Source organism: Filicampus tigris, chromosome 15 (assembly GCF_054856515.1).
Source record: "Filicampus tigris isolate MCC_2025a chromosome 15, RoL_Ftig_1.0, whole genome shotgun sequence".
Classification (NCBI taxonomy): Eukaryota; Metazoa; Chordata; class Actinopteri; order Syngnathiformes; family Syngnathidae; genus Filicampus; species Filicampus tigris.
In genome coordinates, this window is record NC_141231.1 from 2880343 (window position 1) to 2908341 (window position 27999).

General features: G+C 40.5%; 1 protein-coding gene across 2 annotated transcripts; it reads left to right on the plus strand.

The window, feature by feature from the left end:
* Nucleotides 1–3421: 3421 nt before the first annotated feature.
* LOC147135153 (uncharacterized) lies at nt 3422–8173 on the plus strand. Of its 2 annotated transcripts, none has more exons than XM_086054096.1 (3): nt 3422–3476; nt 4174–4297; nt 7942–8173. In XM_086054096.1, exons 2-3 carry the CDS (start codon nt 4176–4178, stop codon nt 8069–8071), a joined length of 252 nt encoding a protein of 83 aa, XP_085910222.1. In that variant the 5' UTR covers nt 3422–3476; nt 4174–4175; the 3' UTR covers nt 8072–8173. The 2 variants fall into 2 exon arrangements, with proteins under 2 accessions (XP_085910222.1, XP_085910221.1); XM_086054095.1 differs by lacking the exon at nt 3422–3476 and adding an exon at nt 3933–4043.
* Nucleotides 8174–27999: the final 19826 nt, after the last annotated feature.

Genomic DNA, 27999 nt, shown 5'->3' on the forward strand with positions numbered 1-27999 from the left:
AACATATTCAGGTGTTAGAATGGACAAGTCAAAGGCCAGGCCTGAATCCAATCAAGAATCTGTGTGGAAAGATCTGAAAAATGCTTTTCACAAAAACTATCCATCTAATCTTAGCTGGAGCTGCTTTGCAGGGGAAGAATAGGCAAAAATTTCAGTGTCTAGATGTGCGAAACTGACATACCCCAAAAGAGTTGCAGCTGTAATCACAGCAAAAGGTGGTTCTACAAAGTCTAACTCGGGGGCCGAATAATTTTGCACACCCCACTTTTCTTTTTATTTTTTAATCAAAAATAAAAGTCTAATATATTGTCGAAATTTCATTCCACTTCACAATTGTGTCCCATTTGGTGTTGACTCTTCTCTTTCACATGATTCTTTGTAAGTTAACATTTGTAGTTCCTCAATAAGTAGTACCTGACATGGTCTGTATTTTATTATTGTATCATAGAATTTGACAATATAATCCAGTGGTCACTGTGGAATTGTCCATGCCTTCCACACACATCCCAGTCCTGTCAGCTGGTTTAATCCTGGCCGTGAAGTTTGCAGTGTGGCGCTGATCAGCTGCTAGGAAGGATGTGACTAGGAGTCAGTCTAGTGTGTGACATGATATTAAAGTTTTGTAATGCCTTCCGTCTGACTGGCCTGCAGAGGGATTTTGTCTGCAACCACCACAAAAAGCTTTAAAAACACGTACACACACCTGTTCAAGTTAATATTAAAATAAAAACAATCAGCCAGTGAATGGTAAATTCAAACTAAGGATTGGCCCTGTAGAAGAGAACATTGTAGAAGAGACAAATAAAGACATCCATCCATCCATTATCTGTACCGCTTCTCCTCACAAGGGTCGCGGGGCATGCTGGAGCCTATCCCAGCTGTCTTTGGGCAGTAGGCGGGGGACACCCTGAACTGGTTGCCAGCCAATCGCAGGGCACACAGAGACAAACATCCGCACTCACAATCACACCTAGGGGCAATTTAGAGTATCCAATCAACTTACCATGCATGTTTTTGGAATGTGGGAGGAAACCGGAGTGCCCGGAGAAAACCCACGCAGGCACGGGGAGAACATGCAAACTCCACACAGGGAGGCCGGAGCCGGGATCGAACCCACGACCTCTGAACTGTGAGGCGGACGTGCTAACCAGTCGACCACCGTGCCGCCCAAATAAAGACATGTAATTCATAAAACATTATTTTAAATAAGTACAAAAAAATCTATTGTAACTAGCTTTCTTTAACGCAGTAATGTGCCCCCAGTGTATATCTGTTTTCTGTCTGTCTCTTTTTATGTATGCACTGTATGTATGTGTTCATGTACTGTATATATGAATGTGTGTATGTACTGTATGTATGTATGTATGTATTAGGGCTGTTCGATTTTGCCTAATAAGAAAATCCCGATTATTTTCTCTCAAACCCGATTTTACGATTACAATTTCTTTGTAAAATAAAAAATAATGAAAAATGAAGTATTTTGATTGTCTTTAATTTAAACTTAATTTTTCTTTCTTTGAACTCAAAATGCCAGTCAATTTAACTTAATACATACAGAACAATCCATTGGGATTAACAGCACTTTACTTACACAATAGATTTCAGATCTGTTCTTAATTAAACCAATAATGAAAGAAGAAAGTGCATATAACATCTGAAACGAAATCATCAACAGGTGAGAAGGTAGACAGTCAAGTCTGTAAACCAAACAGTCTGTCAGCAAGTCATTTTGCCAACTAGCTAGTGACTAGCCTTTCACCTTTCTCCCTGGGCGTACTTAAACATAAATCAATGATTAGTGCAAAACTGTCACTCAATAATACAACGGACTGTCAAGCTTAAGTACGGATGCATAGGCCGACTGGACCAGAGGTCCGTTGTAGAGGAGAAAAAAAAGGGCCGACTTTCAGACGTTGAGTTACTTGCTCACGGGTTGTATTGTACATGCGGGGCACACACTACACTACAGATCTATATTTGCCCGATTTATTAACTAAACGCTCACTTGCCTGAGTAAATAGCAGAATTGCCTGTAGCCGTGGATCTTGTCGTTGTTTCGGACTGCGTGCTCGTGGGAGGAAGCGGAAATGCAGAGGAAACTACGGTGGCTTAGATACACCAAAAATAACAAAATCGAATGTGCCGATTTGAACGTTTTTAACATTGTTTTATCCAGGAAATTCGGTTACGGTTCAAAATCGCTTAATCGAGCAGCCCTGTATGTATGTATGTATGCTGGGCACTTGGCCCTTACCCGACCTGGGTACCCTTCCGTTCTCGTCCCTCAATCCTTATTCATAAAAATGATCGTCCTCCGACCCTGTCCGTCGTCAACCTTTTAAAGCGCGTCCGTCCTTACATTCCGTCAATTCGCCCCCCGCTGCCCAAAAGCAAACCAAAAAATCCTCCTTATAAACATAATTTACTATGCACATCCACTCACCATCTGGGGGTATCGTGAGTGGATCGAATTGTTTACAACTGTTTAACCAAGATAACGTTTAGCTGCAACACAAAATCATCGTGATGTGATGAAGATGATGATGATGATGCTGAATGGCGCAAGCCGGGGCACATCAGGAGAATATTTAAGATTGATTAGTAACGCAATACTATTGCATTTTATTGCAAAACAACCAATTCAGGGTGTCCCCCGCCTGCTGCCCGAAGACAGCTGGGATAGGCTCCGGCACGCCCCGCGACCCTTGTGAGGATAAGCGGTATCGATAATGGATGGATGGATGGACTCCTGTGGCAGTATCCATAATATTACATGTGTTGAACCACTAGAGGGCAGAATATGCATGTGCAATGTGACTACTGGGAAGCACATGAAAAGTGTTGTGCAGGCAATTAATGAAGGTGCATCAATAGAAGAGTACATGCAGTTGTCTTGCTTTTTAAAATAACCCAACACAACACCTTCAGTCGGTACTTGACCCGGTTAGGGATGAATAGAAGGACGGACGAAAACCCACTCCCATCATTGCTTAGTCCGTCCTTCTTAAAAGACTTCTCATCGATGGGTGGACCATTCCGTCCCTGGGACGGAATGCCCAGCTCTGTATGTATGTTTGTATGTATGTTATATATGTATGTATGTTATGTGGCCATAACAGTGGATGTCAAGCTGACGGGCTGACAAATCAGAAGGAGTGTCAGAGATGTCCATCGCTGAGTGACAATTTGGTGGTATAAAGTCAGCTGATCATGTCTAAGTACTGGCGCAGGGTATATAGCTGGTCTAAATCATTCATAAATATGTGAACAGTCGGTATTACCACTGAGATGAGTGCCCACCTCACTGCGCAAATGTGCTTCCCCTGTCAATACTCCAATAACTGCCGTGCTGCATTTTAAGGGAATGAAAGGAGCCGCTTTGAATGCCCATGAGCTGTGAATACTACCACAGCGGCGCAGTCCTCTCTCTCGCAGATCCACCAGTCTGAGCTTGTCTTTGAAATGACCAACATCAGGTACAAACCCCGTCGCGCAGGATTTACACCACAAATGGAAATACAGCGTTATGGGAGTATGTATGAGAGCAAGTGTATTAGTGTGTGAGCGTGTGTGTGTGAGTGTACGCGCATGTGCGTGCTTGTGTGTTTGCTTGTCAAAATATGTGCAAGATGATGCAAAACACTGCAATTCTTCCATCTATATTTACAATAACGATCTTTGGTAAATACCAGAGGCCATGTATGCCTCCTAGATTTCACTGACTGAAATGACATTAATGCAACATTAGTCTGGGGGAAAAACTGCTGTGTTCAACAGAATAATATAATGAGCAAACATTCAGTAGAACTTTTCCAGGCATGGTAGCGAATGACATGAGAAAGACAATGAAAAAGAAAGGTGCAGAGGAGGGGAGGAGTTAAAAGAGCAGATAAAAAGACAAGAATAGAGAGGCATACAGTGGGGGCTATGAGTCAGAAAAAAAGAACAGAAAAGGATGAGAGAAGAAGATGAATCAAGAAGAATAGTGAGAACTGAGATAAAACTGTGGAGGAAGGAAGAGTCTAATTCCTTGGAAAGCATGAGTAAGTAATTTAACCGTTGGATTCAAGATTTAAAGGGCAACATATTGAATACAGTAAAACAAGCAACGCGACGATGAACAGATGTAAAGTAATATCTTCACGTAACCCACATTTACACGCTGCTGCCAAGTGATGAACGTGGCTCGGATCCACGACAAACAGAAGCTGAAGTTCTTCTGGGAGCGGAGGATCAGCCAGCACATCCAGCAGATGGTCGAGGAGGAGATCCGCAGGAAGAGCAGCGCTCTGACAAGGTCACCGCCGCCTCATACTCATCTAAAATGGTTCGATTTTAGGATCAACACAAACTTGTTCAGGATGCATAATTAGTAGGATCTAATAAGATCCATTTGAAGAGCTTCAGGGGACTATGTGTTGGCGAAAATTATGCTTTGACAAAGTTAGTAAATGCCCTCTTATATAGCATCGTACTCAGAGGGATTGATTTAACAATATGTCTAATATTGGGGCCGAATATTGCTGTGATGTCGAGCTGGCATTACACTTGAAAGGTTTTTCTAACAATTTGGTGGTTGGCATGGCTTGCTTATTTAGCTACAACACTGGGATAGGGGAGGAGAGGCACATCTAATGAAAAGTCAATGACTAAACAGACACTATGTTTGGCACACTTGCACATTATAATCAGATGTTATACAAGTTATATATATATATATATATATATATATATATATATATATATATATATATATATATATATATATATATATATATATATATATATATATATATATATACATACATACATTCATTACATATATATAGTATATATAAATCTCCTTCAGAAAATAATAATGATCTAATTTGAGTGACACTGTCAGAAAAGTATTCATCTAATAATATGGTTACTATTTGCTTGTAGTTTTCAGTGATGCGATTTCTCGTTGTGATGTATCTTAATCCCAAATATAGGACACAACTTTCATAATATTTATTGTAACTGGATGTAACTGGTGCTGGAATATATGGAAAGAAGCGACTGATGAGTGTATTCATAAATACACTTTTCATCAGTCGTTCAGTATTTCTTTGGAGAAGTGATGTTTACTTTCATAAGGTTTTATGTAGTATTCCTTGTAGGAAATTCATAAAAGGTAAAATGTCATTCAGGCTCCACGGCTCGATTAGTTTTATAAATTGTCTTTGTGATGTTTACAGCTTGTCTGTCTGTCAGCACATAGTAGCCTGGGAATGTTGATTAGGGGCGCCTGGCGATACATTGGAATCCCCCAGATCAGTGTGAATATCCGAGGACAGATGAGTAGAATGATAAAGATTAAGTGAGATGTGATGATGTGTGATGACAGATTCTCACTGACATAACAGACACAACAACATGGATCCAGATACCAGTACCATACTGACTCGTGCCTTTTTTATTTTTACAAACTAATTATGCCTGACAGCAGTAACCTTAGATCAAGTTGCAGTAGATGCCTGCACGATTAATCTAAGCCCAAACCCAAGAGGTATGGTGTCCGGGTAAATGCTGGCCTTAGTCGTGCCGCCATTCTTCTCTTTAGGCCCGTATCTTATTGAGCGATCAATGCTTGCCAGTGGCCGTGCACGTAGCGAAACCGTTTCTCTTGTGACAAAGAAATTTTGAACATGTTCCAAATTTGATAGCGACAAGTAAAACTATTTACGAACTGCTTGCGAATTTCTTTGCAACTTTAACGAACCCGGATTAAACAAAAAATGCATTCATTACATTCACAAACACTCACAAGCACCAGTGAGATACCACCTTTAGAAACAATGAACATAGCTTTCAGTAAGACAAAAGTTGTCATAAAAGCTTTGTAAAATATTGACCTACGATTCCCGACACAATTTACACACAGTAAACATAGATAACGTCGGGCCGAAACCTCCTATGCCTCAATTTGGTAAATGTAGTAATTTTTCAAAAACCAATACTATTGGTCGTGTGGTTAAAAGGCTTGCTCGCTTTGATGATGCACTGGTAAAGTCCAGTGTCCTGAAAAGCACCATATAAACGTGATGCATTATTATAAAAATAATTATTATGTATTATTAAAAGAATTATTATTAGTAGCATTAAACATTGAACAAACACGACGTTTTTGGGGTCGGAATATGCTGTGTGCATATACTGTCTATCTATCTATCTATCTATCTATCTATCTATCTATCTATCTATCTATCTATCTATCTATCTATCTATCTATCTATCTATCTATCTATCTATCCATCCATCCATCTATCTATCTATCTATCTATCTATCTATCTATCTATCTATCTATCTATCTATCTATCTATCTATCTATCTATCTATCTATCTATCTGTCCGTCCGTCCGTCCGTCCGTCCATCCATCTATCTATATATACATGAATGTGTGTGTGTGGGTGTGTGTGCATATATAGTGGTACACCAGAATTCACGGTTCGGTATGGTTTTGTTGGGGTTTTCAAGGTTACATTCAGTAAAGTAAGGGAACAAACTGCACACTATAAAGCAGCATTTCTTACAACAAACAAACAAACAAACAAACAAACAATCACGCAAACAAACACACATGCATACATGCATACATACATACATACATACATACATACATACATACATACATACACATATAAATAAAATAAATAGCGACTGGTTAGCACGTCCGCCTCACAGTTCAGAGGTCGTGGGTTCGAGCCCGGCTGCGGCCTCCCTGTGTGGAGTTTGCATGTTCTCCCCGTGCCTGCGTGGGTTTTCTCCGGGTGCTCCGGTTTCCTCCCACATTCCAAAAACATGCATGGTAAGTTGATTGAACTCTCTAAATTGCCCCTGCGTGTGATTGTGAGTGCGGATGTTTGTTTGTCTCTGTGTGCCCTGCGATTGGCTGGCAACCAATTCAGGGTGTCCCCCGCCTACTGCCCGAAGACAGCTGGGATAGGCTTCAGCCCGCCCGCGACGCTTGTGAGGAGAAGCGGTATGGATATTTACCAGCTACCAGGGAGCTTTTCAATAAATGAAAGATGCTCAAATAAACAAAAATAAGGTATAAAATTGAATATTTAGTAATATGAAATATTCCCTTTTTAGAAAAGTGAAATATAATTTGGGGAAATTAATGATGCAGACAAGCACAACAGTAACAGTTTGATAGGTCTGAATTATTGTGCTATAAAAATACCAAATCATTTGTTATTACTTTGGCTTGATCTGAAGAATCCAACAGAGGCTTTTTAAATGTCACTGGAAGTTACATCTGCACCGCGCCTTTTTGTTCTTGCTGAAAAACTTGGATCCATCAATCTAATTTACAGCCCTGGATCTGTCAACTCAAAGTAAAATGTGCTTTCTGATGAATTAGTCTTTGGGTAGAGTACAATGATAGTGTTGTTTTACCTTCAAAGTACTCAAAGCAAAGCACTTCCATTGAACAAATGATAGCAACTATGATGGGTCACACTGTCATGGTAGGCATGTAAACAACTCAGTCAACTCAACTAATGAAAGCGCATCAAGCAACTTAATGTTAACATCTCGCTGAAGGATACTTAAGAGTTGATGCAAACTCATGAACACATAAAAACAAACGAACGATGCAGTAAATCAAATATGCAGATGTCTTTTTCTGCAGCTTCCCTCTCTCCAACCCTTCATGACCACATTTTTTGTTTTTCAGCCAGCAGTGAGCTTTGCCACAGAGCCAAATCAATCTCTGCAGAAAAGTGAGCTGGCAAAGCGGAACAGTATCACAAACATAAACGGCTAAACTATTTCATGCTGTTCCACTGCCAGTCTTCCATTTCCATTTGCAGGTTTCGTGTTAACCAGCGTACGGCCATATTGATCGTTTCCTACTTACACGGATTGTGGAGTTTGTGTGTTAAACGGGCCTCTCTTCCACTATCTCCAGGCTGAGGGGGCAGTGGTTAGTCAAGTTGGATCAGAGGAACGCGCATCAACAAGGATTTTTGGAGGAGAGGATCAGGCGATCTCAGAAGGCCCAGCAGCGGCTCACAGAGCTTGAATATCCTTCACCATGATGCTGAAAGATCGAGACGCAATAAAAAATATCCAGAGTGCCCCAGGTCAGCTTTGAAATGGAGAAGGCGTCTATTGGAAGCAACGGAAGGATGATTACATGTGTCCAGTCATACACACTGAGCTGTCGCTGTCTCGCTGTTCAACATCTTGTGAATTGCAAACTAGTTGTCATTACTGGACTGTACACTGTACACTGTGCATTTGTAATGATGAAAACCATTGTGATGCCAAGGATGTCAAAGACGAAATAAAACATATAACAGCTTGTATCATGTTATCATTTAAAGTTTGTGGTAACGCATTAAGGTCATAACTGTGTGACTTTCCACTTATAATAGTGCCATGCGGTGATTTCCTTGATTTGGAGTTGTATTTAATGTGTAACATTATATACACTGTGTTGTGGGTGGGAATAGGAGATAAACAGAGCCAGAGCATTTTACTCAAATTTCCCAGTCCGTTGATTGCCTTCCACCTACAGATGGGGGACCCTTCCGCCGTCCGTCTATCAGCCTTTTTGTCCGGTTGGAACAAATAGTAATCGCTAGAGCTGGGCAGCGACCCTCCGTCCCCGGTTTCCGTCCTTCATATTCAATCGACCCACGTCGTCCCAGCCCGGCGATATTTGAAACGAAAGACTCACCCTGTCATGGAAGCCTCACCACGCCCGGACTAATTGCGTCTCCTTTTAGGACTCAGAATCCTCGGTCGCGACCAACGGGAAACGGAAACTGCCATTTAAGCCTCACCACTAAAATAGACGACGACGACTATGCTTAGTCCGTTTATTTTTTCAAGGTTCCCATCTATCGTTTATCGCCTACAAAATGGGCGTCCGTCATAGATGGATCGATCGGTCACATATGCGGAATGTCCAGCTCTGCTTGTTAGCAATTATGTGGCATTTGATATTTTACAGGGCAAACAACCATGAGACATTGCAATATCTTTGCAACTAATACAAGCAGCCTTGCACATTAAGCACACACACGACAATTAAGTACAGTACCTGTCAAATGTTTGGACTAGGGCTGTCAAAATTAAAGCATTAACAATGGAGATTAATTCAAATTTCATAACGCACCAAAAAAAATTAACGTTTGACAGCTCTAGTTTGAATGAGTGACTGATAGTTGAATATGATTCAAATGCGGTTGCCTGACATAATGTGAACTTATTCTCCTCAAATTTAATAGAATACTATACTGTATGTTAGCTTAACCCATTCCAGTCATGTCCAAACGGTGTACAGTACATGTTCAAATAAGGCAAATACAAAGTACTTCTTTTCAGTGTACAAAAATGTATACTTACTGTAATTGAAAAAGTGATACGTTCAATTTCCAGTCAAATTTCAAGTGTGACCATCAGTCATCAATCAGTTCACAATCATCACTGCACACTATACATGTTTAATGTTTATGTTTAAATGTTCAAAACATGTCAATTGAGGAATGGTCTGGAAAGCTGCAATTCTCAAATTTACAGCACAGTAAGTTTCGCTCAGCATTTATTGATGGATAGTAGCAGTTGAAAACTATACAAACATTGTGGGAGTGTCTGCAGCAATGATTACAAATTGCACGGGCAAATAAATGTAAAAAAGAAAGATTATTTGCCTATAAAGTAATCAAATACCATGCATCATTTTATTGTGGGACACTGAGCGCCACCCATAAAAAATATACATGCAGACTGCTGTCCATGATACTGTATCATCACAGGCACTTCGCCTTGTTAAACCTCCACTGGAGGTCAGCATTGCATTAAATTGGTCTACGATTGAGTCAATAATAATGTTGGGGAAGTCTGGTCAAAACGGCAAAAAGAATACAACTTTTCAGAAGATGGAAGATTCACCTATCTTTCCAATACCTCAGCACTTAAGGAATTTTTGTACACCTGATAAATAGACCATTTGTGCTACCCTCCATCCATTTCTGGAACACTTTTTTTTCCTCTTTTGTCACAGAAGCTGTAGCCTATCATGATCAATATTCAGAAAATAATATGACTGAGAAATAGAGACCGGCAACTACACTCATTCACACTTATTGGCACTTTAGAGTCTTCAATGAACCTAATATTTACATCTTTGGAGAACCATACTATATTACTACGAGGGAGCATCACTCACTGCATATCTGAAGTAATAATACAATATATTAAAACTTTCTGACTCTATGGACTTACAGTGATTTTAAAGTGACTTAAAGCGGAAATCAACCCAAACATATTTTTTTCAAGAATATGTTCCCAGCAGGCCCAGTAGTTGAAACGGCATTCTGATTAATTTTGCGTTTGTGAAATATGAGTTAAGCAGCAAAATGCACTCGTTTTAGCCATCTCTGGGGCTATTTTGTCTTCTGTCGACTGAAAATGACATCACAACTGCTCACAACGACCAATCACGGCTGACCTGTTTTCTGAATCTGAGCCGTGATTGGTTGTTATGAGCAGTTGTAATGTCATTTTCAGTCAACAGAAGACAAAATGGCTGCCCCAGAGGTGGCTAAAAACGAGTGGATTAACTCTTATTTCACAAACGCAATATTTATCAGAATGCCCTGTTTCAACTAGTGGGATTGCACAGAACATATTCTTGAAAACTTTGTTTGGATTGACTTCCTCTTTAAGGCATTAAGTAGGTCAAAAATATATACCGGTAAGGTAACTGTCTGAGAAAGTTCTTCATTATAATGCTGACAAATCCATGTCCTGACAGTTTGAACTCTCCAATGCTGGCAGCAGTGCACTGCACACAGTGGGTGGAGACTAGTCACCCTCACAGGGTAAGTAAACTATGTAAGCATTATATATATAGCACTTTTTATTCAACCCAGATGAACTGGAGTGTACCGATGCAGAAACAAAGAAGTGAATAAAATATCTATTTATCTATCTATCTATCTATCTATCTATCTATCTATCTATCTATCTATCTATCTATCTATCTATCTATCTATCTATCTATCTATCTATCTATCTATCTATCTATCTATCTATCTATCTATCTATCTATCTATCTATCTATCTATCTATCTATCTATCTATCTATCTATCTATATATCTATCTAAAAAGGTGACAAAATGTTCAATTAATCCAATGCCATCTCGACAACATGGTGTCATATCAATATCGGGAGTGATCCCTCAGGTAGTGTGCAAGATTCCTATCTCATTGTCCATACTCTCCACTATTAGAAAAAAGGGTTACAGGCAGCAAGGGTGTCATGTTGGTTTGCTGATGTCATGGTATTTTAATGTACTTCTAAAATTAGAGTGGTGACATTAATACATACACAAAGTTAAAAAAAAAGCAACACTTTTTGTACTGTACATACATTCTCTTGTTAGGAAATCTGTACAGGTATCGACAACATATCTTCAAACACAGGTTCCAGTTATAGTAACATAGTTACCTGCATGTAAGTTGTTAACGTGTTCATGTTGACTGCCCATGTATGCTGTGTTATATATTACGTACCAATGCTTAGACACAGTCTGGCTCTCTGCTTGATTGAGCTCAAGCAAATTTTGTGACACAATTTCCCAGTCACCTGCCAATTAGATGCCTTTACACCATCAAATTGGTGGACTTCAAGTAAACCGTTTTTACATTTTCTGGGGCCAAAAGAGCATGCAAATGTCATACAGAAAGGCTGTATATTTCTGTATGACAACAGTGCAAGTGCTTCCACAAATTAAAATGCATACTAATTGCAGGATTCATACAAATACTGCAGAATCAGTACAATTCTACCCAATGTTAAGATGGCAGATGTCAGTTAAGTCTGCTTTCACTTTGCTGTTTCCTTGGCAACTTGCTGTTCCACACAACAGAAACAGAGAAATTGGCCACGAACACAATAGACGTCATTCTACAGAGATACATTAAAGAGATAATTATGAAAACAGTTGTCCTTTTGCTTATTTTACTTAAATTATTTTGTTGAGGGCGGCTTGGTGGACGACTGGTTAGCACGTCCACCTCACAGTTCAGAGGTCATGGGTTCGATCCCGGTCCCGGCCTCCCTGTGTGGAGTTTGCATGTCCTCCCCGCGCCTGCGTGGGTTTTCTCCGGGTGCTCCGGTTTCCTCCCACATTCCAAAAACATGCATGGTAAGTTGATTGAACTCTCTAAATTGCCCCTGCGTGTGATTGTGAGTGCGGATGTTTGTCTCTGTGTGCCCTGCGATTGGCTGGCAACCAATTCAGAGTGTCCCCTGCCTACTGCCCGAAGACAGCTGGGATAGGCACCAGCACTCCCGCGACCCTTGTGAGGAGAAGCTGTATAGATAATGGATGGATGGATATTTTGTTGAGACTTGATGGGATTTTACACTTCAGTCAACTAAAAAACAGAGGAGTAGTGATTTTTGCAGCGGACAGGAATGTTACAATGACAATCACCCAAACATTGCCCCCTCTAAACAAAAACTATATTTTTTTATTTCAATACAGTGCTTATTTAATGCAATGACAGCTTAAACCATGCAAACGGTTGTCCAACAAATAAGCAAAATTATGTAACAAGACAGAGAGAGCGAGAGATTGTGCTCCTTTCTGCAACAAATCATTGTGACTACTTGATACTAACAAACAGTAGCTATAAAAATAAATGTAAAATGTTGACCTCTGTGTTAAAGATAGTTCTGGAAGGATGAGCAATATCTTTTAATTCACTCAGAAGAGCGTTTTTGAGGTCTATGTCTGTTTATGTTCACCCCCAGCAGACCTTTTGGGATGATTTGAGCTACAATATCGTTGTATATGAAAAAAATAAAATAAAAATAAAAAACCTACAGCAATACGTTGGAAAAACGAAGGCAATCATTTTGTGGCAGTTAGAAAAAAGACTTCTTATCTTACCGCTAGAGGGCAGCAACACACAGTTAAACCCACAAAGGGTATAAAATGAGAGCAAGTCATCCCATGGCCAATAACGTGTAATGTTCCTTGGCCATATTTTAGTTAAGTGTTGAAACCGTTTTCCACAACGCTGAGACCCTTCGTTAGAATCTAATTTTTTCCCCCCAGGCTTTCATTTCCTCTAACACGACAATGACTTTGTACGAAGGCCATATAAAAGTTCCCTCTGTAAAGTGGGATTTGCACAAAGCCATGACCTGACCTCAACCAGACCCACGTGATCACCTAGCATCAGTGTCGGACCTCACTTGTGTTCTTGTGGCAGAATGGGAACATCCCTGCAGCAAGGTAAAGTGCTGTTACATCAGCAGAAAACAATACACAAACAATGAAAATCACACGAAGTTGAGTTATCTAGATTTCAGTATGGCTTTGTCTCTGAATAAAGAAATTAGTTATCCTCCCAAACATTAAAAGCAGCATTTTGAATGACACCCATCCTCGCAGTGTTCATGTTCCACCGCTCAAATTTAAAATGTATTTATGCATAACACCAAACTAAGACGTATTTCAATAACCAGTACATGCATTCAGATAATGTATTTAGATTATCCAACCAAATCAAAAACTGATGCTTTCTTTCATCCTGTGGTGGAAGTGTGTCACTTCACAGATGCTCCCTCTGAGCAGCATGCAGGATTTAAGGGAATTTCTAAATAGATGATCTACATACCATCATGCATAAATAAATGATTCCTAATGAGTTCAAATCTGCTCGCAGTCCTGTTACGGTGAAGTGGTATTTTGGATTATAGTATGTAGTATGCTGAGACCATGCTGATATCTGCCACTAAGGCATGAGCTGCTCATGAGCAAGACACACTAAATCAGCAGGAACAAATTTGCGTTTCAGTTTTGCTTCAAGAAACACACGTCCTGTTGTTAACTATGCTGGATGTGGGGGACACCATTTATTTGAGATATTTGCAGTAAATGCCGTTTGAGGCTCAGGAGAATGGAATTAAAGCAGTTAGTTGCTGTGTGCTTTCACAGGTCAGAGGCTATTGACCTATAAGGATGGGTCACATTTAACATAAAACACAGAAATTCTAGAATTACAGTCGTACATACAATTATTCAGTCTATTTAATCATCTGTTGCGATGGTAGAGTAGCCGATACAGTGAAACTTTGATTGAACAGACACAGAAACAACGGACACTGGATTCAAAGGACAGAAAATACTGTCAGCATGTCATATTCTCTTGCAGGGAAGGAGCTTGAGCTGTTGCGTAAGGCAGAGAAGTTCTGAATGGACGGGCTCGCTTCCACAAACAACCTGAGCCTTGGTACCAGTCATATGAAGAGAGGTTGCACAATCTTCCATTCTGGGGTTGCCCACAGTAAGACTGCGCCCCGGCTTGGCACCTGTACTTACCAGTTAACAAGAAGGTGGTCTCCCTTCGCCTTTGATCGGGGTGACGAGTCCTGACTGTTGTTTGTGCCTATGCACCAAACAGCAGTTCAGACTACCCACTCTTTTTGGAGCCCTTGGAGGAAGTTCTGGAAATCGCTGTGGACTAACTCGTTCCGCTGGGACGCCGATGCTCATGTGGGGAATGACAGTGAGTTTGGATACATTTTACAAACAGTTTCAAGCTTTTATAAATATACATTTATTTAAAATAATTTTGTACCCTGCTGGGCATTTTTAGGTTACAAAAAAAGAACAACAATAATAATTTTACCCTGCAGTGAGTGTTCGTAGGCCATGAAAAAAGTACTTAACGGACAATCGGCTTAAATAGACAAACACTCAACAATTAGTCCACAGATGTCAAACTCAAGGCCCCGGGGGGCAGATCCGGCCCGTAACAAGTCAAATCATGTGTGTTGACTTAACATGTTTCTTTCAAATTGTCTTCACTTTTAACACTGCATATGAGATCTTGCAAGCATTTGTCACCAATCCCTCATTTAAAATAATTTAAAAAGTTGAACAAACAATTCACCGGCATCTGATATCAAAACTAGTTATCCATCAATTTTTTATGTTCGTGTGATAATATGAGGCGATCATACATTTATACACGTATGGGCTCACTGTCGTAACAGCCCCATAACTACGATGTGGCCTGCGACAAAAATGAGTGTGACACCCCTGAATTAGTCTGTTAAATCGGGATACTGGTACCAGTACCATACCGTGATTTTTCAGCGTTAAAAAGGTCTCGAATTTTTTTTAAACGCTGGTATTAAAAAAAAAAAAAAAAAAAAAGAACACACGCAGCTCACCAACTCTGTCTTAAAGGCAAGTATACATATGTGCAAAGCCGCCTGTCTCCCGACATGTGAGAAACGCCTTAGAGGAAATCAACACAAACATATTTTTTTCAAGAATATGTTCCCAGCAGCCCAACTAGTTGAAACACGGCATTCTGATTAATATTGCGTTCGTGTATGTGTTAAGCAGCAAAATCCACGTCTTTTTAGCCATCTCAGGGGGTGGCCATTTTCTTACTCCTGTCGACTGAAGATGACTTGGCCTGTTTCAGGGCTCAGGTCAGCCTTGATTGGTCGTTACCTGAGCCCTCAGCAGTTGTGATGTCATTTTCAGTCAACAGAAGTGCGGAACAGGAAAAAATAAGAAATAATATACACGAGGTATCTTTGAGAGAGATTGTGTCGGATTAATTACAAAAGCTATAGGACATTATTATAAAAATTTGTTTTGAGAATTAGTGACCGATCGCAACAACTTCTGCTCCCAAATCCACTTTCAAAACCAAAAACAAGCAGTAGAAAAATTCCACAAGTTCAACTCTAAAATCAAAAATTGAGCAGGGTTTGTTGTTGCAGTCCATTCCCCTTGTTCATGCTCGCTGCCGCTGCCGCCGCCGCAAAGTCTTGGTGCTTGTTCACATGTTTCATCCTCAAACGTTTTATCAGGTTTGACGTATTGAACCTGGCCACTTTAGTTCCACCTCTTGCTTTAGTTCCACCTCCAACTTTCGCACCGCTAATTTTGCACTTAGCTGTTGTACTCGCTGGAGTTTCTATGTTGAAGTACAGTAGTTCCATATCGCCACCGACATTATTTCTCCTGTACCTCACTGTTTTTTTTTCTCTCAACATGAAAAAGCAGCCCCGCCATTGGTTAAGAGCGTCCGCTCTGGGCCAATAGCGACGGCTAATACCGAACAGTCACCACACACCAGTGTCGTGAATGAGGAAGATACTGTACAAGGTGCTGCATCCAATATAAATTGAGCAGGGTTTGTTGTTGCGGTCAATTCCCTTTGTTAATGCTTGCTGCCGCCGCAAACTCTTGGTGCTCGTTCACGTGTTTCGTTCTCAAATGTTGCATCGGATTTAACGTATTGAACCAGGCCACTTTGGTTCCGCCTCTTGCAACATTCGCTCTAGCTGGAGTTTCTATGTTGAAGTAGTTACATATCGCCGACATTATATCTCCTGTACCCCACTCGGTGAAAGGCCTCTTTTTAGGCTTCTTTCTACTCCCTGCTGTTATAGGGATTCTGGTATTGAATCCCCCCCCCACCCCACCCCCCGCCCCCTCTTGTAATGGTATGCCCCAGTTGCAGGTGGGAGGCGCAGGTTACGTGATGTGACAATGAGGAAATACAAACACGCTTGAGCGCACATTGCTGTTTCACATGTTCCACCTTTCAGATCGTTTTCACAATAAAATTAAATGCATCGTCTAGTCATCCCTTTATGGTTGTAGCAGGTACGATATGCATTGTTGTCGCTGTCTTTTTGAGGTGACGCCCCCCGACTTGTTTCAAAACAATTTGTGTCCACGAGTATATTCAGACGCTAGCACATCAAGATGGATTTCATGCACTTTTTCTTGCGTTCACTACTTCTGGAAATACGCCATAGCAAACCTGCAGTTTATAGTGGTTTGTTGGAATGCTTTTATTTTGAAGGCCAGGAACGACGGGAAGTGTGCAAAATAAATAAATAACTTGACTGCGACTTCTTCTTCTACGACTCTATAATTATTGGACCCAAATAATTATACAATACTACAAATCCAACCCCGGGCTCGCAATGCAAGGAAGCACACAGTTGGGTAAATACTACTGCCGCATTTGAAGCGTGTCCACAGCAGGTTCGAATAGTAAATTAGCCAGCTAGTGATCCTTAAAAAGCCTCTGCCATTAGCGTCTCTCCCACAGCGACGTCAATCACGGATGCGGGGGCCGACAATGTTTATGAATATGGCCGGAGGGTCGCGGCCGGAAGGGTACCCAAGTCAAGGGTAGGGGGTTGCGGCGGGACCGGCAAAAAATGGTCTAGTGCCCAGCTCTGAGTATATATATATATATATACTGATAGTGATCAGCCCACACGCGTGGGTGTTGTTTTTAGACATGATTGATCAATCTTAAGTGTTGAAAATGGGTTGCTCTTTTTCACGATGCAATGCTAATGGTTGAACAAACTTGCCTTTTTGGGTTGGGGGTCACCTGAAAATTGACTATTTGGGCAGTCAAAGATTTTGGCTGTACGGCGGAAACCTTGTACGTACAAATATGGTCAAATTAATTATTTTTAACATTGTTACGGCCCACGATGTCTTGTGGCGTTAAGTTCTTAGTGTGCAAGTGCTCTCCGCTGCTCCTTCCTGATTGATGGCCTGGGAACTCAAACAAGCTGACATTTTATTTGACCTCCTGTAACATTGTCATTTTAACACTAGGAGGATTCCGCCCGACAGCGACAATATATATTATGTAGAAGATGCTAGCAATAGCTTTCTTAAATTTAATGACATTTTCAACTGATAGCAGAGGTGGGGCACTCGGATCACATGATTTAACTTGAGTCAGACTTGCTTTTCTCACTTCCATTTGCAGGGAGTCTTTCAATAAAAACCAAGGAGCTTTGTTTCTAAAATTGGTTCGGGTCCTACATGGGGAAGAAAGGAGTTATTTTGTTTTCTTACTGGACTCCCTCAAAAAAGCGTCAAACAATTGCAGCTCAGGTTCTGACCAGAAATAAGAGATCAGAACATATTATTCCAGTCTTAAAGGCTTTGAACTGGCTCCCAATCAGCTGCAGAATAGATTTTAAAGTTCTGCTCCAGGTCTACAAATTACTGAATGGCTGGGGTCGTGTATACAGTAAAGAAATGCTAATTGAACATAAACCCAGTAGGGCTCCGAGGTCTGCGGGCGCAGGTCAATTGGTGGAGCCCAGAGTCAAAGCAAACATGGTGAAGCTGCATTTAGCATTTATGCTGCATTCAAATGGTATAAGCCGCCAACAAATGTGAACTCAGCCCCAATTTTAAGAGTTTTTAGATTCCAAGTTAAAAACATTCAAAAATGTATATTTTTTCTTAATTAGTAATTTTAGAAATCTACTTTTATTTCTTTACTTTTAAACGTTTTATATATTATGTTAAGTGTTTTGTTAATGTGTTTAAAGTTTGTCAGTGTGAGTTCTTTTAGCAATTTTGGTAAGCTACTTTTGTTTTCTCTGCTTTGCTTCTGAATGTCATTAGCTGTTGTGTTTGTAAATGCTTTTTAGGTGTTGTGTCTTTGCTTGTGTGAAGCATATTGAGTTGCCTTGTGTATGAATTGTGCTATATAAATGAAACTGCCTTGCCTATCAGAATGTTCTGTAAATGAGCTTGGCAAGTGTCAATAGTACCAAAGATAGAGCACGACTGATGCAATTTTTTCTGTTCCCCCCCCCAATATTCTCTGAAAGTCTTTCCCACATTCCGAATGTTCTTTATTTCACTTGTAAAGTAGCAGCTTTGGTTGCTGTCATTTCAGCAAAAGTTCTGAGGTCATCTCCCGCTGTTTTCAGATCTGGGCCGATGACTATGCTCCTTTTAAAATGCTCAAACCAACCCCGATTGCCTTTAAATTGGTCCGGCACCTCATCTGTTGAATTGCTAGGGGTCTACTGCAGCAAATCAGTGAGTTCTCACAGATTACACTCTCACCATATCTCCCGCGAGCTACTGCTCTTTCAACCACACCAACAGCAGCTCCTCCATATTTTCATGAACCTCTGTCCATAGTTTAGAAATTATTTGAACACCCTTCGCTGGTGTTATAGTCTTCAGCGACTCTGTCAACTTCACCAATATTTAGTACATGATTTATGCTTCATATTAAATGCTTTGTGAAGTCAACTGAACTCTTACTTTTGTCAATGTCAGTACTTTTCTATGATTCCATGCTTTAATTCAATGGCCATCATCGACAGTGCTGGGCAGTCCGCCCTGGGGCCGAACCGCTCGGACCCTACGGCCCGGCCGGATGCCCATTTTTGGGGCGGAGGGGTAGGGGGGTGACAAATTTTAAAAAATGACATGACTAAGCATGGCCGGAAGTGGATTTTAGTCCGGCCCACTAATCGGCCCTCATGCGTGTGACGTGGTCGCGAGGCGGCCAAATTTCATCTCAGCCTACTCGGTGAAAGGCTGCTTTCTAGTCCCACGTCGGCGAGAGCGACACCTGCCGCATTGATTCACATGACGGACGCATTATGCTGTTGGCGATAGGTCTGCAACACATGCCACATCACACATCAGGAATTATTGCTGCTCTGATCGGTCCTTATGTCACATGTTGCGATGGAGTACAGTTTCCCACATGGAGAGGATGCACCACGCAGCTCGTTGCTGCTGCAAAGCAAACTAGTTTGGGTGTTATGTCGTATGTGTGTAAAGAAGCTACTCACCCACATTCCCCCTTACCCGCCACCTTCCAGATCGTTTTCGCAATAAAATTAAATGCATCGTCTAATCATCTCGGTCCCTTTATGGTTGAAGCAGGCACGATATCCATTGTCGCTTTTTTTTCCAAGCGACACACCCCCCGACTTGGAACGTAACTGTTTCAAAACAACTTGTGTCCACGAGTAGAGTCAAGCTGCGCGTAGCACTCAAGGATGACGCTAGCACATCATGGTGGAGTTCATGCACTTCTTCTGGCGTCTTCCCTACTTTAACAAGCAACACAGCAGGATTTTTTCATTGAAATTAACGAACCTCGCTCTAATTCACCTCTCTCTCTCCCTCTCTCTCTCCTTCTTCGCTCCAGATATACGCCGTAGCAAACCTGCTGTGTAGTGGTTTGATGGTATGATTTTATTTTGAAGGCTGAGAAGTGTGAAGGAGGGAAAGTGTGGAAAATAAATAAGTAACTTGTTAAATGCGACTCCTTGCCGTCTGTTGGACCCAAATAATTATACAATACAACAAAACCAACCCCGGGGCTCGCAATTGAAGTAAGCACATGCAGTTTGTTAAGTACTAGTGGCGCGTTTGACGAGTGTTTGAAGCAGGTTTAAATAGTAAATTAGCCAGTTAATGATCTTTAAATAAACCTCTGCCATTAGCATCTCTACCGCGGCGAGGTCATGACGTTTTTTTGGGGGGGGACGGGGCGGGTGTTGACAATTTTTATGAATAAGGGCGGGGGGGTTGAGGCCAGAAGGGTACCCAGGTCATGGGTGAAGGGTCACGGTCGACCCAAAAAAGGGTCAAGTGCCCAGCTCTGATCGATTTATTCTTCTTGTTCTTCTCAAAATAAAAGCACAACTTCACCTTATGTGTTGTCCTTGCATTGCTCCACTGTGAGGAAACCAAAGTGAAGTGATATATACAGAGCTGGGCATTTTACTACAAATTGAGCAGCCGTTATTCGTCATCTGTCTGTAGCATGGGTACCATTCCACCGTCCGTCATTCGCCTTTTTTTTCCGGGGGGAAAAAAATTGGAACAACTATAATTTCAAGCAGGCGTCCATCTGTGATTCCGACTAACGTGGCAGAGGGCTATTGTGTGTGCAGTTTCACATACACAGACTCTAAAATCCATTCACAAATCTAAAAGCAAAAAAGATTTGGGATTGAAAGTTAGCGGGCAAGAACAAAATAAATGGTGGCACCCATGTAAGACGAGGCTGCTTTGGTTCACAATAGATTTGCCAGAATTGGACTCACTTTCATTCCAATATTCACAACGGCGCCGTGCCATATCTCCCCACTTCACCCCGTGTCATCCGCCACACGGCATCCTGCAGTGGGCATCGCGTTGTCAAGAAGCAACAAACAAGCCGTTGCGGAAGCCACTGTGGATATTGCAATGCCTTGAAAAGTGTGTTGGTATTTCAGGCTGAGCACTATATTGGTTTAGTTCCTACCTCTCAGAAAGGACGCACCATGTAATTGATGGCAATGCGACTTCTGAGTTTTGTAATGTTACATGTGGAGTCCCGCAGAGATCAGTACTTGGACCTCTATTGTTTAGCATCTAGATGCCCTGCTTGGTGATATTATACGTAAATATAGCATTAGTTTTCACTGTTATGCTCATGATAAGAAATTATATATGCTGCTGGAAATAACCAATCCGTGCAATATCTGTAATCTGTGATTACAGAAGAAGTGTGTGATTAAACAATGGATGTCTTTCAATGACATTTTTTCTTATTAACTCCGATAAAACCAATAAAAAAGATCCGATAAAAATGAGCAAAAGATGTTGATCATTGGTGCTGCTTGTCATCTGCACCCATTTGAGGAAATTGACTCTTGATGAATTTACTAATACCCAAAGTGATTCAGCAAATAAATTATTGTGTTATATTAGACTCAACTCTCTTTTTTCAAATGCACATTAAGAATATGATTAGAACTGCATTTTCTCACCTCCATAATATCGCCAAAATCCATCCAATTCTATCTGCTACTGACACAGAAATCATAATTTGTGCATTTGTCAGAGCTCGCCTTGAATATTGTCACATATTGCTTTCTGGACTGCCCAGAAGTCTGCAGTTAGTACAAAATGCTGAGGCTCTTGACAAGGACGAGAAAGTTCCATCATATTACCCCGATACCAGCCAAATTGCATTGCAAAATGTTCATTATTTTCGGCCCGACTGGTTTTGGGTCCTATTATCGGGACAAATCCACTCTTTACACACGTCACACATAAGGATAATCTTTTATCTTAACATTCTTAGAAGACATAAGATTGTCGGGTGTTTGACGTCCTTGGTCGGGCAAAATCGTGATGAAAAACAGCCAGAATGTCATTATGTGTGTACCCGGCTTTAGTCAGCACCCAGTGTACCCAGTCTGATCCAGATTTCATTGCTAGTTCATCTTATTTTTCTGAGTTCACCGAATCTCAGACGTCAATCAACACATCCATACGGAAGAGGATTAGGGACTTTTAATTCAGAATTCATGGATTGACTTTATTCTCAGAATTCTGATTTTAAAGTGAGAATTCTGACTTTATTCTCTGTTTTCAGAATTGCCACTTTAAAGTCAGAATTGTTCTTTAAAGTCAGAATTGACTTTAAAATGAGAATTCTGACTTTATTCTCAGAATTCCCACTTTAAAGTGAGAATTCTGACTTTATTCTCTTTTTTCAGAATTGCCACTTTAAAGTCAGAATTGTTCTTTAAAGTCAGAATTGACTTTAAAATGAGAATTCTAACTTTATTCTCAGAATTCCCACTTTAAAGTGAGAATTCTGACTTTATTCTCACTTATCAGAATTGCCACTTTAAGGTCAGAATTCTAAGAATAAAGTCAGAATTCTGACTTAAAGTGAGAATTCTCACTTTAATGTCGGAATTCTGACTTTAAAGTGAGAATTCTGAAATAAAAGTGAGAATCTTACCAACCTTATTTTTTTCCCCCACTGGCCCTAATCCTCTTCCGTACATCCATCCATCCATCCATTATCTATACCGCTTATCCTCACAAGGGTCGCGGGCGTGCTGGAGCCTATTCCAGCCGTCTTCGGGCAGTGGGCGGGGGACACCCTGAATTGGTTGCCAGCCAATCGCAGGGCACACAAAGACAAACATCCGCACTCACAATCACACCTAGGGGCAATTTAGAGAGTCCAATCAACTTACCATGCATGTTTTTGGAATGTGGGAGGAAACCGGAGTACCCGGAGAAAACCCACGCAGGCACAGGGAGAACATGTAAACTCCACACAGGGAGGCCGGGGCCGGGATCGAACCCACGACCTCTGAACTGTGAGGCGGACGTGCTAACCAGTCGCCCACCGTGCCGCCTTCCGTACATCCATGAAGAATAATTAAAACAAATACTTATGCGTTGTGTGCTCTCATTATCCATGAAGACATCATAGAATTACAGAATAGTTTTGTTTTGTTTTTTGTTTTTTATGTCTTTTCTACAGACTCTCTCTTTCTCAGTTGGCAAACAGCTGCCACAGAAAATGACCAACTCTAGCTTCATCATGTCCGTGAGCTCCATTTTAATCATGGGCTTCTTCCTCACTTTCCTCATGTCCCTGACCACACTCTGGTTTGCATTAAAAAGGCTGAACAGAGGAGCTCGTTGCTGCTAACAGAATGCTGTGACTGCTAAAAACAACAGCTCGCAACCATGTGACGTCACTACCCAGAATGCATTGCAACATACACAACAATGGCGACATACAGTATATGCAAGTAAAATTTCTACAAAATGCATTATACTGGAAATTATTTTCAAAACGTTTATCTTATAGTTATGTTGCTACCAACCATATAAGCAAACAAGTCAACACAGTCGGGGTACCTTGAAACAAATAGTCAATGCATAATTGAATTTGTAATATTTTGTATTGGATTTTATTTCTTGGTTAAAGGAAAAGAATAATACTTTTTTAAAAATCTTCAATCTTGAATATCAAAGGAGTTTGGAATAATTAAGTTGCTATATTTTTATTGCTCGATATTAAGCTACAACTTAGTACAAATAATGCCATTTTGGTGAAAAAGGTAACACCAGACATTCAGATTTGACTCATCACCTCTGCACTTCCATCTTGGGGCTGTGCTCTAGGCCTGACCCTATCTACCGTCTCCTCCATCAGGAGTTCTAGGCTCCCGACACAAGGTCTGATCCATCTGCTCGTCTCGTGCCAACGCCAGCGGTGCCTTTTGATTTAATCATGAGCAGTATGCCTCAGTGCCTCTTTGTGTTTTTGTTAACCTGTGTGTAATAGCCCGGCAGACGACTTGGTGTATTTTGATGAGCTCTGCTTACTCATTTGTGGCATTTATTTGCAATTTTAAATTCTGGGGATTTTTGTTGTTGTTGTTTTTTTTAAAACTATTATCATGCATTTGCAGACCCTACAGGAATAGAGTGTTACTAGTACTACTTATATGTGGTGGTGCAGCCAGGAGGAAGGTCTGAACTGATCTTCAAGATACACTATTTTCACATATTTATTATTTAGGAATGTATTTATGTAATTATCAGAGCCGGGCCTACCGCCTATGTGACTGACCGGTCTGCCTATCCGCCTATGACGGACACCCATTTTGCAGGCGATAAACGATAGACAGGAAACTTTAAAAAATATTCGGACTAAGCAAAGTTGGAAGCCGGTATTTATTTTACAAAAAGCACATCTTTTTAGCTGTTTGTTGAATTTTGCGCTTGTGTGCTACATTTGCTCACATCCTGGCCATCTCCTGTAGGTTCAGGCTCAGACCCCCATGCCGCCCCTCGTCCATAAAATCAAATGATGCCCATGTGTCACAATATACACTTTACAATCAGTTGGGTTAAAAATAGCACCATTTGGGGTCAAAAACGGGCCGATCCATTAGGGTCAGTTTGACACACCTTCTTGCGTTGTTGTGGACAAAACAGCCCATTTTGGCAGGGTTATTTTGTACAAAACTACCCATTTGTACCAACAGTTGTTTGTTGGGGCAAATTGACCCAAGTCATGGATCTGTCTATTTTTTACCCAAAATTATGTTATTTTGAACCCATCTGTTTTTAGAGTGTATGATAACCCTATGATGACCTTTATCTTAAACCTGTAAGAAAGTGCAACCTCAAAATATTTTACCTATGGAAAAATCCCAAGACCCCTGTATTTCTGACATCCACTCACCTTCATCTGGACAAAAATATTCTCAAATGAGTCTTTATTGGAAGTCTGGTAGACTCTAGATATAAATTCATTTATATCCCACCTTGGTCACATGACAGTCACATCACAGTAAATCTATCCCGCTTCTTTTGTTGCATACCTAGAAATTTTACAAAACGGATGGAATTGTCACTTAAAGATTATGTTCAATTGGTATTCGGAATGTGTCTATAACTATGATCTGCATGACTAAAGTGACAATCGCCACAGAAAATAGTTGACACTCTTTTCAGTAAGACATATACATTTACTCCCACAATTTGTATTAATATTTTCTTACAATCCTATAAATGTTCTCACAAAAACATTGTGAATTAAAGCGTCTGCAGCATGTTCCTGCTGCTGACCTAATCTCTCTGAAATGAACAGGAAGTGAATGTGACAGCTCTCTGTTCACCAACTGACAGCCAATTAGCCCAGTTTGCACAATGAAATGAAAGAGACTCTATTCCTGGACTGTGAATTGATGTGCAATGCCAAATTTTTGCATGCCTTAGGATAATATTGCTCTTTTATTTATGAGTATACTGGATTGAAAAGCATGGATGATAATTAACGATGCAACATTTCCTGGGCATTGTGATTTTGGGCTGTGTGACTTTTTTAAGCCAATAGCTTTAGTCTTGAAATAAATTTGCAATTGTTGGTGCCTGTGAAAGAAATCCCATTGTTCGAATGTTAAGTAAGAGTGAAGCTACTGTATGTACCAAGTTAACACACAATTCCAAGCTAAAGAAACAACAACAACAATAACAAAAAGGCTTGGCTCTGATTTGATTAAGTTGTTGGGCTGTAGTTCACAGCCCTCCTTAACGTCACATGGCCCTCAAACCAATTTCTGCTGACCCTGGCAGACCAGGGTGGTGGTTGCCAGAGGGATTATGCTCCTCACACTCCAAAGGAAGCTGATTGCTGGTTGCTGGAGGCTTTGGTAATTGTCAAACATCTGATTAAAGATATGTGGCATGCATATTATGCTAAAATCACGTTATCAACGGTTTTGGTTGTCCAATACTATTGTATCTTGTACTTTATTTTTACAGTTGCCAACAGTTTCAATTGCACTTGAGCAATACCTACTGGATTTAAGTTCATCAATAACCTCAGCGTACATTCTGAACCTTCAAGCTGTGACCTTCAGTTAGTTAATCCGTTAAGTGTTAATGTTCTTTTTTTTAAAGGATGAGATTGGCCTGGAGGTGGTCTCTACATGCCAAGTGCTACATGTCATATTTTAATAGATAATTTTACAGCTCTTTACATCTTGTATATGTGCTGTGTTGTATTGTTTGCACAAAAGACTCTAATGGTTATGATGGTGTTCAAAAATACAAAGCTTATGTCAATTTCTATGAAAAAAGGCACCCTTTCAATTTATTATTTATTATCATGTAAAATGTACAAAATAAAGTAACAGTAACTAGTAAAGTAATAAAGTAAAATTAACCACTCACCAGAAGGTTTTGTTTCATGGTATTTGGCAGTCTGTCTTTCTACAACTCAAGCATTTTTTTCTTTCCAAAGTTTTTCTTGTTTTTTTTCATGTCTACACTTACAGTTTTGACTTGTTGATATTTGTATAGCCTTTTTTTTCCTAGAATTTGGAGAGATGTTCTGTCTGAACATGGCTTATTCTTCCAGGAGTGTGTTTTTCCCTGGGTTTCCCAGTATTTTATATAGTATTTTGTAAAACTTGTTTTTGTTTTTCACCATCACTGCCTACTGCCTGTGTAAGAACACAGTAGTGCAATAGTGAAGCACCACTCTAGTTCAGTGAGGCCATTTCCAAGCAGGAATGCCCTTCAGCTCCTCCTCCAAGGGCTCCAAAACGGCTGGGTATTCTGAACCGTAGATGGGGCACTCAAGTCATATGACTTCACTCGAATCAAACTCGATATGCTGTTTTTAGGATTTCCGACATTCTTGTCAAAAACTTGGGAACTACTTGGATTGACTTTGGACTTGGTATCGAAATGATTTGACTTATACTTGAAATACATCACTTGACAAATCATCTTGTTTATAGTTTGAAGTCTGCATTTTATCGTAATTTGCCTTTTTAGGAAGGAAAACAAGAAAAACAGAAAAAGAGGGGCTTTGTTTCACTCACACCCACCTGGCAACCCAGTCAGCGTCTCTTGTTGGTGTGAAGTGGCAACCTAAACACCAACAGCGAAGAAAGCAACTCCGACGATCATTAATTTGAATGAATGCATAATTTTGTCGTTGACATTGAGAAAAATAGAATGGCAAAACACATGGAATGAACATAAAACAATGACGTCAAACTTCATTCGTCATTACAAAATCCACAGATAGGTAAGCTAATGTCACAGTTTAGCTAGCAATCCAAACACTGGTTTGGGACCTGTGAAAAAACATGCGATTGTGAACATTTCAGTATAGCTAAGTAATGCAACTAGGGGTGGAATGGTTTGGGTGCTAGTGGAAGTAGGTCGAAGCTGGTAGACGGAAACATTAACGGAAGCCCATTTAAAATGCTAGGTGGACCGGCCTGTAGGGGATTACTAATTTTTCCAGACGGACATAACTTGGCCATGGCACTTAAAGATGCACATTTAATAGGAAGTGAACACACATATCTTTTTTTTCAAGAATATGTTCTATGCAGGCCCACTAGTTGAAACACGACATTCAGATTAATATTGCATTTGTGGAATATGAGTTAAGCAGCAAAATCCACCCCTTTTGAGTAATTTCAGCGAGTGGCCATTTTGTCATTTCTTTGACATCACAGTTGCTCAGGGCTCAGGTAATGACCAATCACAGCTCACCTGTTTTCTGAAGCTGAGCCATGATTGGTCATTATCTGAGCCCTGACTAACTGATGTCATTTTCAGTCGACAGAAGTGACAAAATGATCGCCCCCAGAGATGGCTAAAAACGGGTGGATTAACTCTTATTCCACAAACGCAATATTTATCAAAATGCCTTGTTTCAACTAGTGGGCCTGCATAGAACATATTCCTGTTTTCCTTTGACTTCCACTTTAACACACAAAATGTACTACAGTGTGTGTGTGACTTTTAGCTTAGTTACACTCCATAAAACTAG